Here is a 15,625-nt window from a genome sequence, read left to right on the forward strand (position 1 = left end):
TGGGGATAAAGTCCTCAATGAATCATCAATGCTTCTAGAATAACCAGTAGGATACGTTAATGTCTTAACACCCTAATGTGTCTGTAATACAGAACAAATTCAAGAAAGTGTTTTATATAGAACCTGCATGGAACTTCCTTTCATCTCATATTGCTCAAATAAACAGCAAAACTGATTATTTTTTAACAGATAAAGCAACACCTCACGGCACCACACCTCTCCCCTATTGGACCTAGATAGTTTGTGTGTATTGACATGGAGGCTACGTGGTGCCTGTTTAAAATGTATGTAGTTCTGTCCTTGAGCTGTTCTTGTCTAATGATGTTCTGTATTATGTCATTCTGTGTTATGTTTCATGTTTTGTGTTGAACCCCAGGAAGAGTAGTTGCTGCTTTTGCAACATCTAATGGGGATCCTAATAAAATACCCCCAAATACCAAATAGGTAGACCTGTTAAGCAATAAATGCAGTGTTTTCGATATAAAATCATTTTGTTTGGGAAATGCATAGGCCTACCGGTAAAAGCTGTCATCAACTATGAAGTTGTACTCGTAACACTGCTTGTGGGCTTCAGAGAGAAATTGACCATTTACAGTAATTGGTGTCAAGACAGTCATGTTATTCGTTGTCCATTTTGACATGAGACACAATACAATCATTAAGACAACGGGGTGAGATTCAATATATGGATGTTTATTTTGCATGAACACAATTTAAGCAATATGGTTATCTGTTATCATAGGCATAACATTTACACTTCCCTCCCATTGCATGTCATTTGTGACAAATGCAATTGCACACAATGAAGACTAGACGTGCAGCTGTGAAGGAGAACATAGGATCATGGGTACATTTATCTCCACTAGGCTACAATTATGATGGAATGATAAAGACAATATCTAGTCTGCCTCTGTTTCTCTATCGTTTAATGATGACTTTCCGGTTTTTCTGTCGTTTAATGATGACAGTCCAGGTGGTTACCCTATCGTTTAATGATGACTGTCCGGGCAGTTTCTCTATCGTTTAATGATGACAGTCAGGGCGGTTTCTCTATCGTTTAATAATGATGACTGTCCGGGCGGCTCTCTATCGTTTAATGATGACTGTCCGGGCGGTTTCTCTTAACGTTTAATGATAACTTCCCGGGAATACAACAGCACATGGATAGGAGGAACCATAAGAGGCAGAATTGCCTCATGCGCAATTTTGGTAGCCATTATCATTGCATCATTGTGACCGTTTGTTTTAGTGCTTGTCCATGCCAGTTTTGTGATTTTTTTTCCACCAACAGAACATACTGCATTCGCCTATTACAGTACACCCATGTCGTGCGCCCTATAGGGTACATTATGCAACAGGGAGCGCGTGCGTAATGGCAACGGCAACCGATTCTTCCACTGCGTAAAATGACTATCCGCCATATAACAAATCTTTCAGTTTCTTTCTAAACTCTTCTCTCATTAGGCAATAAATGACAGGGTTTAGACAGCTATTGGCGTGCGCAAGGCAGACTGTCACAGGGAATACGTAAGTGTGAACTATGTAGTAAGATTTATCCCAATGCACAGCATTCAATTTCACAAGGACGCCCCAGAATGTGATGGCGTGATTTGGCATCCAGCAAAGAAAGAAGGAGAGGACGACGATGGTGACAGATTTGGTGACTTGTGATGTCCGTTTGGTGTTTGTTTTCATACTACGGTTGCGGATGAATCGCAAAAGCATGATGTAGCTGACTGAAACAATGGCCATGGGTAAAACAAATGCAAATATAATTTTCTGAAGGTGATAAACTGCTAACCAATATTGTCCATCAGGGAACTTAAGCAAACATAGTTTTTCCCCCGCTACATTTGTCACGGTTGAGAATATGGATGTTGGTGCAGTCGCAATTGTTGCGGATACCCAAAGAACCACGCTAATCCATTTGGCAGAGCAGGACTTTTGCCTAGTTCGGTCCTTTAGAGAGGAGGCGACGGACCAGTATCGGGTGACGCTCATTGCAGTCAGAAAGAACACGCTCGCGTACATGTTCATAACCGTGACGGAGCTGATGATTTTGCACATGGCGTCTCCAAACGGCCAGCTGAAGTCAAGTGCGGTGTCCACTGCCCAGAACGGCAGAGTCAATACAAACTGGAAGTCCGTCACTGCCAAGTTAAGTACAAAGAAGTTGATTCTGGATTTTTTCCGCTCTTGTTTCACTCTGATAAAGAACAGCACCAGTAAGTTGCCCACCAAGCCCACAGCGCACACCACGGAGTAAACGACGCAGATGAACACCCTCAAAATCGGAGTACCGTCCGCTGTCACGTCGATGTCCTCTAGGCTACTGAACCGGTCCAGATCCGTCAAGGACCGATTCTGTAGGCCTACACTGCTGTTGTTTCCTTCAGTCATCGTTTCTGTTTTAAATTCGAGTGATTCATGTAGGCTATCCAACTTCAAATCAGGGTTGGAGTCGCTCACTCTGCTTCCAATACATCCTCAGGTTAGTTTGAAATGATAAGAGCGCAGCGATTGCCATGCGCCATTCCCATCATCGCATGATCACACACATTGACAATGTAGCTGTCTTGGTGGCGTAGCTCAAAGCGTCTTGACAATTGCAGTTCTTACAGGATTTATATTGTGACCGCTTCTAGATGCCCTGCCCTGAACGCACAAGGATTGGTGACAATGTTTGATTGACATTAGGCTATATCCTATATTCCTTATTTGCATCACTTTCTTGATATTGACCAATAGGCTACGCTGGGCGTAATGGGTTTTTATAATGGAATAAAATGTGTTTTTCTGGGCAATATTGATTTGGCTACTCACCGAGAAATAAAGGACTGGTAGGCTTAAACCTAATAAATACTATTGTATTGATTGGAAACATTATTTAGATCTTTCATCGACCATCCCATGTAGAGATCAGTGGAGGCTGCTGAGGGGAGGACGGTTCATAACAATGGCTGGAAAGGCGCCAATGGAATGGGACCAAACCATGTGTGGTTTTTATAAACATCTATATATTTAATCTCACCCCGTTGCCTTAATGATTGTATTGTGTCTCATGTCAAAATGGACAACGAATAACATGACCGTCTTGACACCAATTACTGTAAATTGTCAATTTCTCTCTGAAGCCCACAAGCAGTGTTACGAGTACAACTTGATAGTTGATGACAGCTTTTACCGGTAGGCCTATGTATTTCCCAAACAAAATGCATTTTATATCGAAAACACTGCATTTATTGCTTAACAGGTCTACCTATTTGGTATTTGGGGGTATTTTATTAGGATCCCCATTAGATGTTGCAAAAGCAGCAACTACTCTTCCTGGGGTTCAACACAAAACATGAAACATAACACAGAATGACATAATACAGAACATCATTAGACAAGAACAGCTCAAGGACAGAACTACATACATTTTAAACAGGCACCACGTAGCCTCCATGTCAATACACACAAACTATCTAGGTCCAATAGGGGAGAGGTGTGGTGCCGTGAGGTGTTGCTTTATCTGTTAAAAAATAATCAGTTTTGCTGTTTATTTGAGCAATATGAGATGAAAGGAAGTTCCATGCAGGTTCTATATAAAACACTTTCTTGAATTTGTTCTGTATTACAGACACATTAGGGTGTTAAGACATTAACGTATCCTACTGGTTATTCTAGAAGCATTGATGATTCATTGAGGACTTTATCCCCACACATGTGAGGAGCGCGTGTAAATATTTAGCATTTTATTAGAATTCCAAATGCTACGTAATGGAATCCTTTAATGTTCATGTCCCTCTCTGGAGCCGGCCAGCCATCTACCCACGGTAACCCCGACACGGCCGACCCGCGGTAACCCCGACCCGGCCGAACCCGCGGTAACCCCGACCCGGCCGACCCGCGGTAACCCCGACACGGCCGACCCGCGGTAACCCCGACCCGGCCGACCCGCGGTAACCCCGACCCGGCCGACCCGCGGTAACCCCGACCCGGCCGACCCGCGGTAACCCCGACACGGCTGACCCGCGGTAACCCCGACACGGCCGACCCGCGGTAACCCCGACAGGGCCGACCCACGGTAACCCAGACACGGCCGACCCACGGTAACCCCGACACGGCCGAGTTCAGGTGAGACATTTCTAATTGTATTTCTTAATTGTACTCTTCAAAGTCAAAAATTCAACAAAAATACAAAAAATAAGAATATAATTATTTTTAATGAAAGAAAAGTTGAGGTAATCTCCATCTCCTTGGAGCTGTTCAATAGTCAAGTCCAAGATCATAGATGTTGACGGCACCATCTCCAAAGCCTCCATTCAACCCCAGGTACATGTGGGTGATGTTTCAACCCAAAGTAGCAAGGCCATGGTACATGTGGGTGATGTTTCAACCCAAAGTAGCAAGGGCATGGTACATGTGGGTGATGTTTCAACCCAAAGTAGCAAGGCCATGGTACATATGGGTGATGTTTCAACCCAAAGTAGCAAGGCCATGGTACATATGGGTGATGTTTCAACCCAAAGTAGCAAGGCCATGGTACGTGGGTGATGCTATCTACCATCCTACAGCACTCTGCCCTCTATACCAGTGATGGCCTCAGCATTGCATCTGTAGCCAAGCAGAGGAAGAAGGGAAGCAGCTGCTTCTAAATCACTCAGTCCTTCCTCTTCACTGCAACTCAATCTACCCACCCCAACACAATTCCCTTCTCTCACACCAATCCCTTTACCACACACCAATCCCTTTTCCTCACACCAATCCCCTTTCCTCACACCAATACCCATAATTGAATCTTCAGATAACCTTTTGTCAATGCATTTGAATGCGTTCGGTTTTCGATTGGAACCACAATAAATCTCAAATTAGGGGAATTTTCATCGTCACTTTAAAGATAAATCAATGGATTTGTCATCAGAGATCATAGAACTCACCACAAATACAAGTATATACTAGTTCAACGACTTGTCAATCAATAACTGAGTAACTTTAATTAAACTGAGGCAACTGAGCCAGAGAAGCAAGCAGGAGGGCAACAATGACCTTCAGAAACGTTTAACGATACCAAAAGATTGCCAATGCAGTTCTAGAATCTCCATATTTTGACGACAAGCCTTCCCACACATGGCTCCTCCTAGACGGAGTAGTGTGCATAGTTATGACGTTTCCCTGCATGCTGCTATAAGCTGTTGGATTCCATAACGAATATGATCCTTTTAAATCTGTTCACTAATATGTGGTGAAGTATTTCCATCTCATAATGTAACTTCTAGAATAGAATAATGTAACTTCTAGAATAGAATAATGTAACTTCTAGAATAGAATCATGTAACTTCTAGAATAGAATAATGTAACTTCTAGAATAGAATAATGTAACTTCTAGAATAGAATAATGTAACTTCTAGAATAGAATAATGTAACTTCTAGAATAGAATCATGTAACTTCTTGTCATTGCATCCCACTCCTTTGAGGCGTTGCTACACTAGTGACTAGTTGTACCCAAGAGTGTTGTGTACTGTTGGAGCTAGGAACACAAACATTTCTCTACACCTGCAATAACATCTGCTAAATATGTGTGTGTGACCAATACAATTTGATTTGATTTAGACTCTGCCTCGTCTAACGCGCACTGCAAAATGAGTGTCTACTGCCACCCAGTGTATGGTTGTGGTAATAACATACACTATTGTATATTCATGTATTTTGTAAGCCACTTATTGGCAGTGAAACATGTTACCATTCCACATGAGTATTTAATACTGTATGTATATGTTTCTGAAAGAGAGGTATAAAAGAGGTATAAAAACGCCACAGATCAGATTAGATTTTTGACAAGCTAATATATGGTACACATAAAATCGTGACTAGAGACAAAGGAACAAAATATGGATGATCCCATACCTTCAATCTATTTGTTTGTGAACTAAAATGAAGATAAAACCCATAGTTAACAAAAATGCTTTTTATTACATCTAAACTCCTATACATTAGACAGAAAACATTCAATAAAGTAAACAATTTCTTCCAACGCAAGTAATAAATATTCTGTTTTCACCTAGTACTCTCTACAAACTGACATCGGTCTACTGTACAACGTTCCATCTTCCTTGAAAAGCCGTTTCATTCTCTGTTTGGAAATGTGAAAGCAGAACCTGGGGGTTAAGGCAGTGAGGGCAGCTGGCAACTTATCCGCTCTTTAAATTCATTTAGTAAATTGGACCTTTTTTAGGTTTAAAGTCCAATTTATTGTACAGCTTTACTTTTAAAAAATATATAAATTAATTTCATCTGATGTTTTTGGATGACGCAAAAACACGAACTAACACTGGAGGAACTGACACTGGAGGAACTGACACTGGAGGAACTGACACTGGAGGAACTGACACTGGAGGAACTGACACTGGAGGAACTGACACTGTTGAAACACTTGGGATTGGGGGGGGTGATACGGACATCATAATATTACCAATGGGGGGAGAGTGGGAGAGGACTTCACAATAAGGCCATTCCATGCCCATGTTAGGCTACACATAGCATTTGAAATGGGAACACATTCTATGATGTCTGCTCTCACCTTGTCTTAAAAACGGACAAAAAGAGATCACAGAGATCTAGAGCAATGACATCAACAACAAATCTGAAACATAAATAAACTCAAATCATCTAAATAAATAAAGACATTTCTGATTGGGTCAACTCCTAACCTCTAACCCCAAATCTTAGTCTCACTTTGTTGGTCTACCCTAAACTAGGGTTACCTAAACCAGCGCTTCCCAAACTCTGTCCTCACACACACACAGACACACATCCATGAAAATCAAACAGGTGTAAAAATAGATCCGATTTATATATATGTATATATTACAAAATAAATAAAATACTGCACAACATTGTTTATACAGAGAGGACATTTTTAAAACACGTCTGATGCTATCAAAGAGTCAATCAGTTAAGAGTAGGGGGGGGGGGGTCTCCATATCGACTTGCTGCAAAGTTGACCTGTTATTTGCTCTGGTTCAGGATACTAGATGGAGAGTGATTGGGGAAGCTGTCACAAGCGATTATCTATCTCCAGAGGGAAAGCTAATTAGGCTTGAAGTGAAGAGCTGTGGAAGAGAAGAGGACTGAAGCACAAACACCTTGCGAGAATGACACTGCAGAGTTCTCTCTCTCTCTCTCTCCCTCCCTCCCTCCCTCTCTCTTTCCCTCCCCCTCTCTCTCTCTCTCCCTCCCTCTCTCTCTCTCTCTCTCCTCCCTCCCTCCTCTCTCCTCTCCCTCCCTCCCTCCCTCCCTCCCTCCCTCCCTCCCTCCCTCCCTCCCTCCCTCCCTCCCTCCCTCTCTCTCTCTCTCCCTCCCTCCCTCTCTCTCCCTCCCTCCCTCCCTCCCTCCCTCCCTCCCTCCCTCCCTCCCTCCCTCCCTCCCTCCCTCCCTCCCTCCCTCCCTCCCTCCCTCCCTCCCTCCCTCTAAAAAGCATCTGTTTTTGACTGTAGGTGACTGTGATGATTGTGACTATCACTAAAGCAGTGATTTTTGGAAAGTTTTAAAATGCAGTACAGTAGCCTGAACAAACCCTGTATTTTACTTTCATATTGTCTATGTTGGCGGAAAACTGATTCAGCAGGAAAAGGTGACAAACGTTGCTGTCATTGTTTCGATCCCGACACATTCTTTAATGTCTTCTGAAAGAGCTTTACATGGCAGTTGTTGACTTCCAATGACTATAGAGTCTCCTGTATATTTAACCAGCAGTGACTGTTGAGTTTGCGCTTAGTTCTATACCTTTATATCTGGTAATTCACTCATTCTATTATCGTTACATGTTCACTGTGTAAAGTCCTCTGTCTGTATTCTGTCTCTATATTGTCTATCACTCGAAGCACCATTTCACCATGTCACATTCTGACTGAGTCAATGACAATGACACAAATATTAATTTCCACAAAGTTTGCTGCTTCAGTGTCTTTAGATATTTTAGTCAGATGTTACTATGGAATACTGAAGTATAATTACAAGCATTTCATAAGTGTCAAAGGCTTTTATTGACAATTACATGGCATGCTGTCAATTAACTTCTGGGCCACATCCTGACTGATGGCAGCCCATTCTTGCATAATTAATGCTTGGAGTTTGTCAGAATTTGTGGGTTTTGTTTGTCCACCTGCCTCTTGAGGATTGACCACACATTCTCAATGGGATTAAGGTCTGGGGAGTTTCCTGGCCATGGACCCAAAATATTGATGTTTTGTTCCCCGAGCCACTTAGTTATCACTTTTGACTTATGGCAAGGTGCTCCATCATGCTGGAAAAGGGATTGTTCGTCGCCAAACTGTTCCTGGATGGTTGGGAGAAGTTGCTCTCGGAGGATGTGTTGGTACCATTCTTTATTCATGGCTGTGTTCTTAGGCAAAATTGTGAGTGAGCCCACTCCCTTGGCTGAGAAGCAACCCCACACATGAATGGTCTCAGGATGCTTTACTGTTGGCATGACACAGGACTGATGGTAGTGCTCAACTCTTCTTCTCCGGACAAGCTTTTTTCCAGATGCCACAAACAATCGGAAAGGGGATTCATCAGAGAAAATGACTTTATCCCAGTCCTCAGCAGTCCAATCCCTGTACCTTCTGCAGAATATCAGTCTGTCCCTGATGTTTTTCCTGGAGAAAAGTGGCTTCTTCGCTGCCCTTCTTGACATCAGGCCATCCTCCAAAAGTCTTTGCCTCACTGTGCGTGCAGATGGACCTGCCTGCTGCCATTCCTGAGCAAGCTCTGTACTGGTGGTGCCCTGATCCCGCAGCTGAATCAACTTTAGGAGACGGTCCTGGTGCTTGCTGGAATTTCTTGGGCGCCCTGAAGCCTTCTTCACAACAATTGAACCACTCTCCTTGAAGTTCTTGATGATCCGATAAATGGTTGATTTAGGTGCAATCTTACCGGCAGCAATATCCTTGCCTGTGAAGCCCTTTTTGTGCAAAGCAATGATGACGGCACGTGTTTCCTTGCAGGTAACCATGATTGACAGAGGAAGAACAATGATTCCAAGCACCACCCTCTTTTCGAAGTTTCCAGTCTGTTATTCAAACTCAATCAGCATGACAGAGTGATCTCCAGCCTTGTCCTCGTCAACACTCACACCTGTGTTAACGAGAGAATCACTGACATGATGTAAGCTGGTCCTTTTGTGGCAGGGCTGAAATGCAGCGGAAATGTTTTTTGGGGGGATTCAGTTCCTTTGCATGGCAAAGAGGGACTTTGCAATTAATTGCAATTCATCTGATCACTCTTCATAACATTCTGGAGTATATGCAAATTGCCATCATACAAACCGAGGCAGCAGACTTTGTGAAAATTAATATGCGTGTCATTCTCAAAACTTTTGCCCACAGTTGAGTTGGATGGAAACTGCCTCTCATATTAGCAATATCCCCATAGCATTTATAACACAGTAGATATGTCTGCCATTATCTCTACGAGGTAATTCCCTCCATCTCTACGGGGGTACTCCCCTCCACCTCTACGGGGTTACTCCCCTCCACCTCTACGGGGTTACTCCCCTCCACCTCTACGGGGTTACTCCCCTCCACCTCTACGGGGTTACTCCCCTCCACCTCTACGGGGTTACTCCCCTCCACCTCTACGGGGTTACTCCCCTCCACCTCTACGGGGTTACTCCCCTCCACCTCTACGGGGTTACTCCCCTCCACCTCTACGGGGTTACTCCCCTCCACCTCTACGGGGTACTCCCATCCACCTCTACGGGGTACTCCCCTCCACCTCTACGGGGTACTCCCCTCCACCTCTACGGGTACTCCCCTCCACCTCTACGGGGTACTCCCCTCCACCTACTCCCCTCCACCTCTACGGGGTTACTCCCCTCCACCTCTACGGGGTTACTCCCCTCCACCTCTACGAGGTACTCCCCTCCACCTCTACGGGGTAATCCCCTCCACCTCTACGGGGTACTCCCCTCCACCTCTACGGGGTACTCCCCTCCACCTCTACGGGGTTACTCCCCTCCACCTCTACGGGGTACTCCCCTCCACCTCTACGGGGTACTCCCCTCCACCTACTCCCCTCCACCTACTCCCCTCCACCTCTACGGGGTACTCCCCTCCACCTACTCCCCTCCACCTACTCCCCTCCACCTCTACGGGGTTTCTCCCCTCCACCTCTACGAGGTACTCCCCTCCACCTACTTCCCTCCACCTCTACGGGGTTTCTCCCCTCCACCTCTACGAGGTACTCCCCTCCACCTCTACGGGGTACTCCCCTCCACCTCTACGGGGTACTCCCCTCCACCGCTACGGGGTACTCCCCTCCACCGCTACGGGGTACTCCCCTCCACCGCTACGGGGTACTCCCCTCCACCGCTACGGGGTACTCCCCTCCACCGCTACGGGGTACTCCCCTCCACCTCTACGGGGTACTCCCCTCCACCTCTACGGGGGTACCCCCCTCCACCTCTACGGGGGTACTCCCATCCACCTCTACGGGGTACTCCCCTCCACCTCTACGGGGTACTCCCCTCCACCTCTACGGGGTTACTCCCCTCCACCTCTACGGGGTTACTCCCCTCCACCTCTACGGGGTTACTCCCCTCCACCTCTACGGGGTTACTCCCCTCCACCTCTACGTGGGTACTCCCCTCCACCTCTACGGGGTACTCCCCTCCACCTCTACGGGGTACTCCCCTCCACCTCTACGGGGTACTCCCTCCACCTCTACGGGGTACTCCCCTCCACCTCTACGAGGTACTCCCCTCCACCTCTACGAGGTACTCCCCTCCACCTCTACGGGGTACTCCCCTCCACCTCTACGGGGTACTCCCCTCCACCTCTACGGGGGTACTCCCCTCCACCTCTACAGGGTACTCCTCTCTGCTATGACTTAGCTGGAGTGTCTCACAAACAACCAGGTGAAAACAGAGAGGAAGAGTGTGTGATAGGTGGAGGATACTACTGATATGTAGTGCCCAGATACACATGCACTCTGTGTGGGTTGAGTTCATTCATGGTTTTGTGCAAAAAGTGACAAATGTGGTTGAATATGCAAAACCAAAGCAACAACAACAGAATATAAACAAGGTGTCAAATAAAAGCATGACATGACTGTGTTTCTGTATTTCTCAAGTTAAACAGGCATTCTGTGTCAACCGTAGTTTTAAGAACCATACACATGTCAACACATTTTCTGCTCAAATGTTGTCAAATTGAAATATTGTGCATAATGATAATGACTGCACAGACGGTTAATTGAAGGGTGGGGGGGGGGAAATGAAAGGCCCAATGCAGCCGTTTATATATCGATATCAAATCATTTCTAGGTAACATGAAGCACCTTACTGTAATAGATGACCATAAAAATGGGCAAAAATAGCTTTTTAGGAAGAAAAAAAACCCGCTCTAAAGCAAGAATTTAGCCGAGACTGGTCCGGGAGTGGTCTGAGTGGGAAGGGGGGAAACTGAACACGAGCTGTTATTGGCAGAGAGGGTTTGGAAGTCTCTTTGCTATTGGTCTAGCAACCAATTTACCACATAGTGACGTCACCATGTAAAGCCAAAATTCCCGCCCAAACAAACCTGCTGATTACAAGGTCCTGTGTAGATTATTTTCATCCAGCAACTATCAGGAAATAAAACTGATTTACGTTTTTTTTCTCACACTTTTACCATGTTAGTTTCATCAGCCGTTGTGCACTATGATAAAAACACCTGGAAACAGAATTCTGACGCCACTGGCCCTTTAACAGATGAAAATCAGAAATGTCTAATATCACCCCACCTAGCTATACACTCCCCACAGCATCAAGCTGAAGTCCTTAGGGAATGCATGTTACGTCATTTAGCAGATCCACTTATCCAGAGAGACTTATTCATATATCTTACATATAACTTAGAACGCAGAATACCAAAACAAATTATACAGTAACAAACAAGTCAACCAGGGAAAATATATTGTCTTGGAGAATAAATTCAACTGTGATTTCAAAATGAAGAGTAGAGAGAGATCGATAAGTTGAAAATGTCAAGAGGTAATGCCATGAATGTGTGAGGAAAATCCCCATCAGATCAGGATAAAAACCAAAGAAAAAGTCATGAGATATTAAAGTTCATTATATCGAGGGAAACGTATGTATATCTTCAGTCTCCACTTCAAAATAGCAACTGAAGTTACTTACGGGACGAAAAATTATTCAATTAATTAATATACAAAAGTAAAAGAGAAAATATACTTGTTGTTCTCTGTACACAGCGTTACCCGTTTTTGCACGGCGTTTCTGGTAGGTACCGGCAGGGAGCTGATCTAGGTCCAGTCTGTCGACTTCAGAGATGAAACCCATAGACCTCTCTGATATCAGTCTAGTGGAATGTCGTCAGGGAGCCGCCAGCTACCAACCGGTAACTGTTCTGGGGTCAGTCTAGTGGAATGTCGTCAGGGAGCCAGCTACCAACCGATAACTGTTCTGGAGTCAGTCTAGTGGAATGATGTCAGGGAGCCAGCTACCAACAGGTAACTGTTCTGGACTCAGTCAAGCAACACTAGGTGCCAATCCCATCCATCTGTGGGGTGTGACTTTATAACTGTTCCTGGGTCAGCCCAGTCAAACGACACCTCGGGACCGGCTCCGCCACAGACAGGTATTCCACTGTTCTGGAGTCAGCCTTAACAACACAACTCAAAACCAGAGCTGTAGACTGGGTGGGACCGTTAAACTGTTTCTGCGTCAGTTTAGTAGTCATGACTGCATCCTCCATTAAACAACCAACAAACCCTCTGTTTCGGAGTCAGTCGCTAGTCGCCGAAAACAAAATCGTCAGTCTAGTGAGATCACGTCGGGGACGGCCCCGTAGAGGGCTGCGGCCGCCACATCAGCACTGGACCGACCTCCTACGCCGGGGTGTGAGTGGGTGGGGTGTGTGTGTGAGTGCGTGGGGTGTGTGTGTGAGTGCGTGGGGTGTGTGTGAGAGTGTGTGCTGTGAGTGTCTCTCAGACTGCTAGAGGACACTAGGCTACTGCTGCTGCCACCGCTGCTGTTTCCTCCATCACCACCGTTGACGGGCGCCAGCGAGCCAGAGGAGGGCGCCCCAGATTGGTCCAGGAACAGCTGGGAGGAGGACGAGGAGGAGGTGGTGTAGGGACGGAAGTGGTTGAGAAGGAGCTCGTGGTCGTCCGAGGCCGAGGCAGCGGCGGCGGCGGCCATCACCATGTTGTAATGCTTCAGAGGAGGACAAACAGGTACATTCACTTATATTCATCTTGTTACCAAACCCAAGTTCTGGGAACATCTTTAGAGGCTAATAGTGTTGACTTCAGGAGGCCTACAGGGGGGGGGTTCCATCTAAAACATACCTGATGATGGTCCCCTTGTAGAAAGGAGAAGAAATTCAGATCTGTGAATAAAACAATGAACCAAACACAACATACAGTCATTCATTTTATTCACAATGAACCATGATCAGTACAGGTTCAACTGACTCAGACAAGTTAGTGTTTACTGTATACAGGGACATACTGGTCTCCACAGACCCTGAGGAGACTCTGACGAAATGTGTCGAGGCAGTGTGTTGTACTAGGTTGGTGTGTGTGTGTGGTTGTGTATGTGTGTGTGTAGTTGTGTATGTGTGGTTGCGTAAGTGTCGGTATGTGTGTGTGGTTGTGTATTTGTGTTGTGTGTGTGTGGTTGTGTATTTGTGGTTGTGTGTGTGGTTGTGTATTTGTGGTTGTGTGTGTGGTTGTGTGGTAATGTGTGTGTGTGGTAGTGTATTTGTGGTTGTGTGTGGTGTGGTAATGTGTGTGAGTGGTTGTGTATTTGTGGTGTGTGTGTGGTAATGTGTGGTGAGTGGTGTGTATTTGTGGTTGTGTGTGTGGTAATGTGTGTGTGTGTGGTTGTGTATTTGTGGTTGTGTTACCTGTGAGCTGGTTTGGGGCGGTGGTAGTGTGTGTGTGTTACCTGTGAGCTGGTTTGGGGCGTGGTAGTATGTGTGTGTTACCTGTGAGCTGGTTTGGGGCGTGGTAGTGTGGACGGTAGTCCTGGATGAGGGGAGGTAGTGTGTTACCTGTGAGCTGGGTTGGGGCGTGGTAGTGTGTTACCTGTGAGCTGGGTTGGGGTGTGGTAGTGGTTACCTGTGAGCTGGGTTGGTGTGTGTGGTAGTGGTTACCTGTGAGCTGGGTTGGGGTGTGGTAGTGTGTTACCTGTGAGCTGGTTGGGGTGTGGTAGTGTGTTACCCTGGTAGCTGGGTTGGGGTGTGGTAGTATGTTTAGAGTTTACCTGTGAGCTGGTTTGGGGCGTGGTAGTAGGGACGGTAGTCCTGGATGAGGGGAGGTACGGGGGGGGATGTAGCTGGTGTCCACAGACGGCATGCTGGGGTCCGGCTCACTGGGGACACCTGGTGGTGCAGGTTCACCCCCTCTGCAAACCAACCACCACCGCACAGAGAAGAGCGCCGCAGACAGACAGACGAGAGCATGAGAATATATAACACACAACGAGGATGGTAAGACTGTGTGTGAGGTGAGAGTGTGCGCGAGATGAGGGGTGAATGAGGTGGGTGTTGAAGAAGGGGGTATGAGGGGTGAAGAGGGGAGGGAGGGGCGGTAGGAGGGAAGGAGAGAGTGTAAAGGGTGAGGTAGGTGAAGATGGTCTTGTGAGGTGTATTGCGTGGAGGTGGGCCTCACCCCTTGTTGACGATGGGAGGCGAGGGTGGGGACAGGGAGGGGCACGGCTCTTTGAGGGGCGGTTGGTCCATCATCTTTTTGATTGTCGTCCCTCTGAGGAGCTGTCCAGGGTCAGGTCGATCACCTCCACCTTCATCCTACTACTGCCCCCGTTGTGGGACGACGAGCTCCTCTGCTCCCCTACCGCCGACCGGTGCAAGCCTGGGGGGGAGAGACACGGGAAACAATCAAATCAATATAGCTAGCATATTTTGCAGTGATTTACACACCCCAGCATAGAGCAAGTGGCAACACAGTGGAATAGTCATCAGACATATAGTGTAATGATAACAAGCCAGAATAATATCATCTAACACAACGAGAGACACTGGGTTTGCAGCCTGTTGTTCCAGCACTGTTCTAACACACATTCTGATACAAGGTCCAACAAACAGAGTAGTGGAATCAGGCATGTTAAAAGCTGCAGGGCTGGACCAAAAGCCTGCCCTTACACACCGCCTCTCTCACCTTCCAGTCCGTTGCTGTAGGACGCTGACGAGACCTCCTGTACTTCCTTCTTTGTCCTCATGGGGGCCCAGTAGCCATCCTCCTTAAACTGGATCTCATCACAGTCTACACAGCTGTTCAGGATCTCCATAAACAACCTGGACAAGACAGACACACAGAAACAACAGTGTGAAGGTATACTGTACATGCAATGTCTTCACGTTGTGTTGCGGTCATTGTGTGTACGGTGTTATTTACGTTGTGTTGCAGTCATTGTGTGTACGGTGTTATTCACGTTGTGTTACAGTCATTGTGTGTACGGTGTTATTCATGTTGTGTTACAGTCATTGTGTGTACAGTGTTATTCACGTTGTGTTACAGTCATTGTGTGTACGGTGTTATTTACGTTGTGTTACAGTCATTGTGTGTAAGGTGTTATTCATGTTGTTTACTTGGTGTGTGTAAATACCTCTATAC

General features: G+C 46.1%; 3 protein-coding genes across 3 annotated transcripts; all 3 read right to left on the reverse strand.

Moving 5' to 3' along the window:
* Positions 1-697: 697 nt before the first annotated feature.
* On the reverse strand, positions 698-2,734 carry LOC109877571 (relaxin-3 receptor 1-like). Its single transcript, XM_020469795.2, has one exon. It carries the CDS (start codon positions 2,398-2,400, stop codon positions 1,411-1,413), a length of 990 nt encoding a protein of 329 aa, XP_020325384.1. The 5' UTR covers positions 2,401-2,734; the 3' UTR covers positions 698-1,410.
* A 9,477-nt stretch (positions 2,735-12,211) lies between these two features.
* Positions 12,212-12,929, reverse strand: LOC116368408 (E3 SUMO-protein ligase PIAS1-like; the record flags this gene model as incomplete). Its single annotated transcript, XM_031819170.1, is given in 1 exon segment — positions 12,212-12,929. A coding segment is annotated over 1 exon segment (129 nt), but the record flags the coding sequence as incomplete, so codon positions are not given.
* A 1,803-nt stretch (positions 12,930-14,732) lies between these two features.
* On the reverse strand, positions 14,733-15,607 carry LOC116368406 (E3 SUMO-protein ligase PIAS1-like). Its single transcript, XM_031819168.1, has 2 exons — positions 15,170-15,607; positions 14,733-14,863 (listed from the first exon to the last, which is right to left on the reverse strand). Exons 1-2 carry the CDS (start codon positions 15,354-15,356, stop codon positions 14,733-14,735), a joined length of 318 nt encoding a protein of 105 aa, XP_031675028.1. The 5' UTR covers positions 15,357-15,607.
* Positions 15,608-15,625: the final 18 nt, after the last annotated feature.

This window comes from Oncorhynchus kisutch, unplaced genomic scaffold, assembly GCF_002021735.2.
Source record: "Oncorhynchus kisutch isolate 150728-3 unplaced genomic scaffold, Okis_V2 scaffold1914, whole genome shotgun sequence".
In the NCBI taxonomy this organism is placed as follows: domain Eukaryota; kingdom Metazoa; phylum Chordata; class Actinopteri; order Salmoniformes; family Salmonidae; genus Oncorhynchus; species Oncorhynchus kisutch.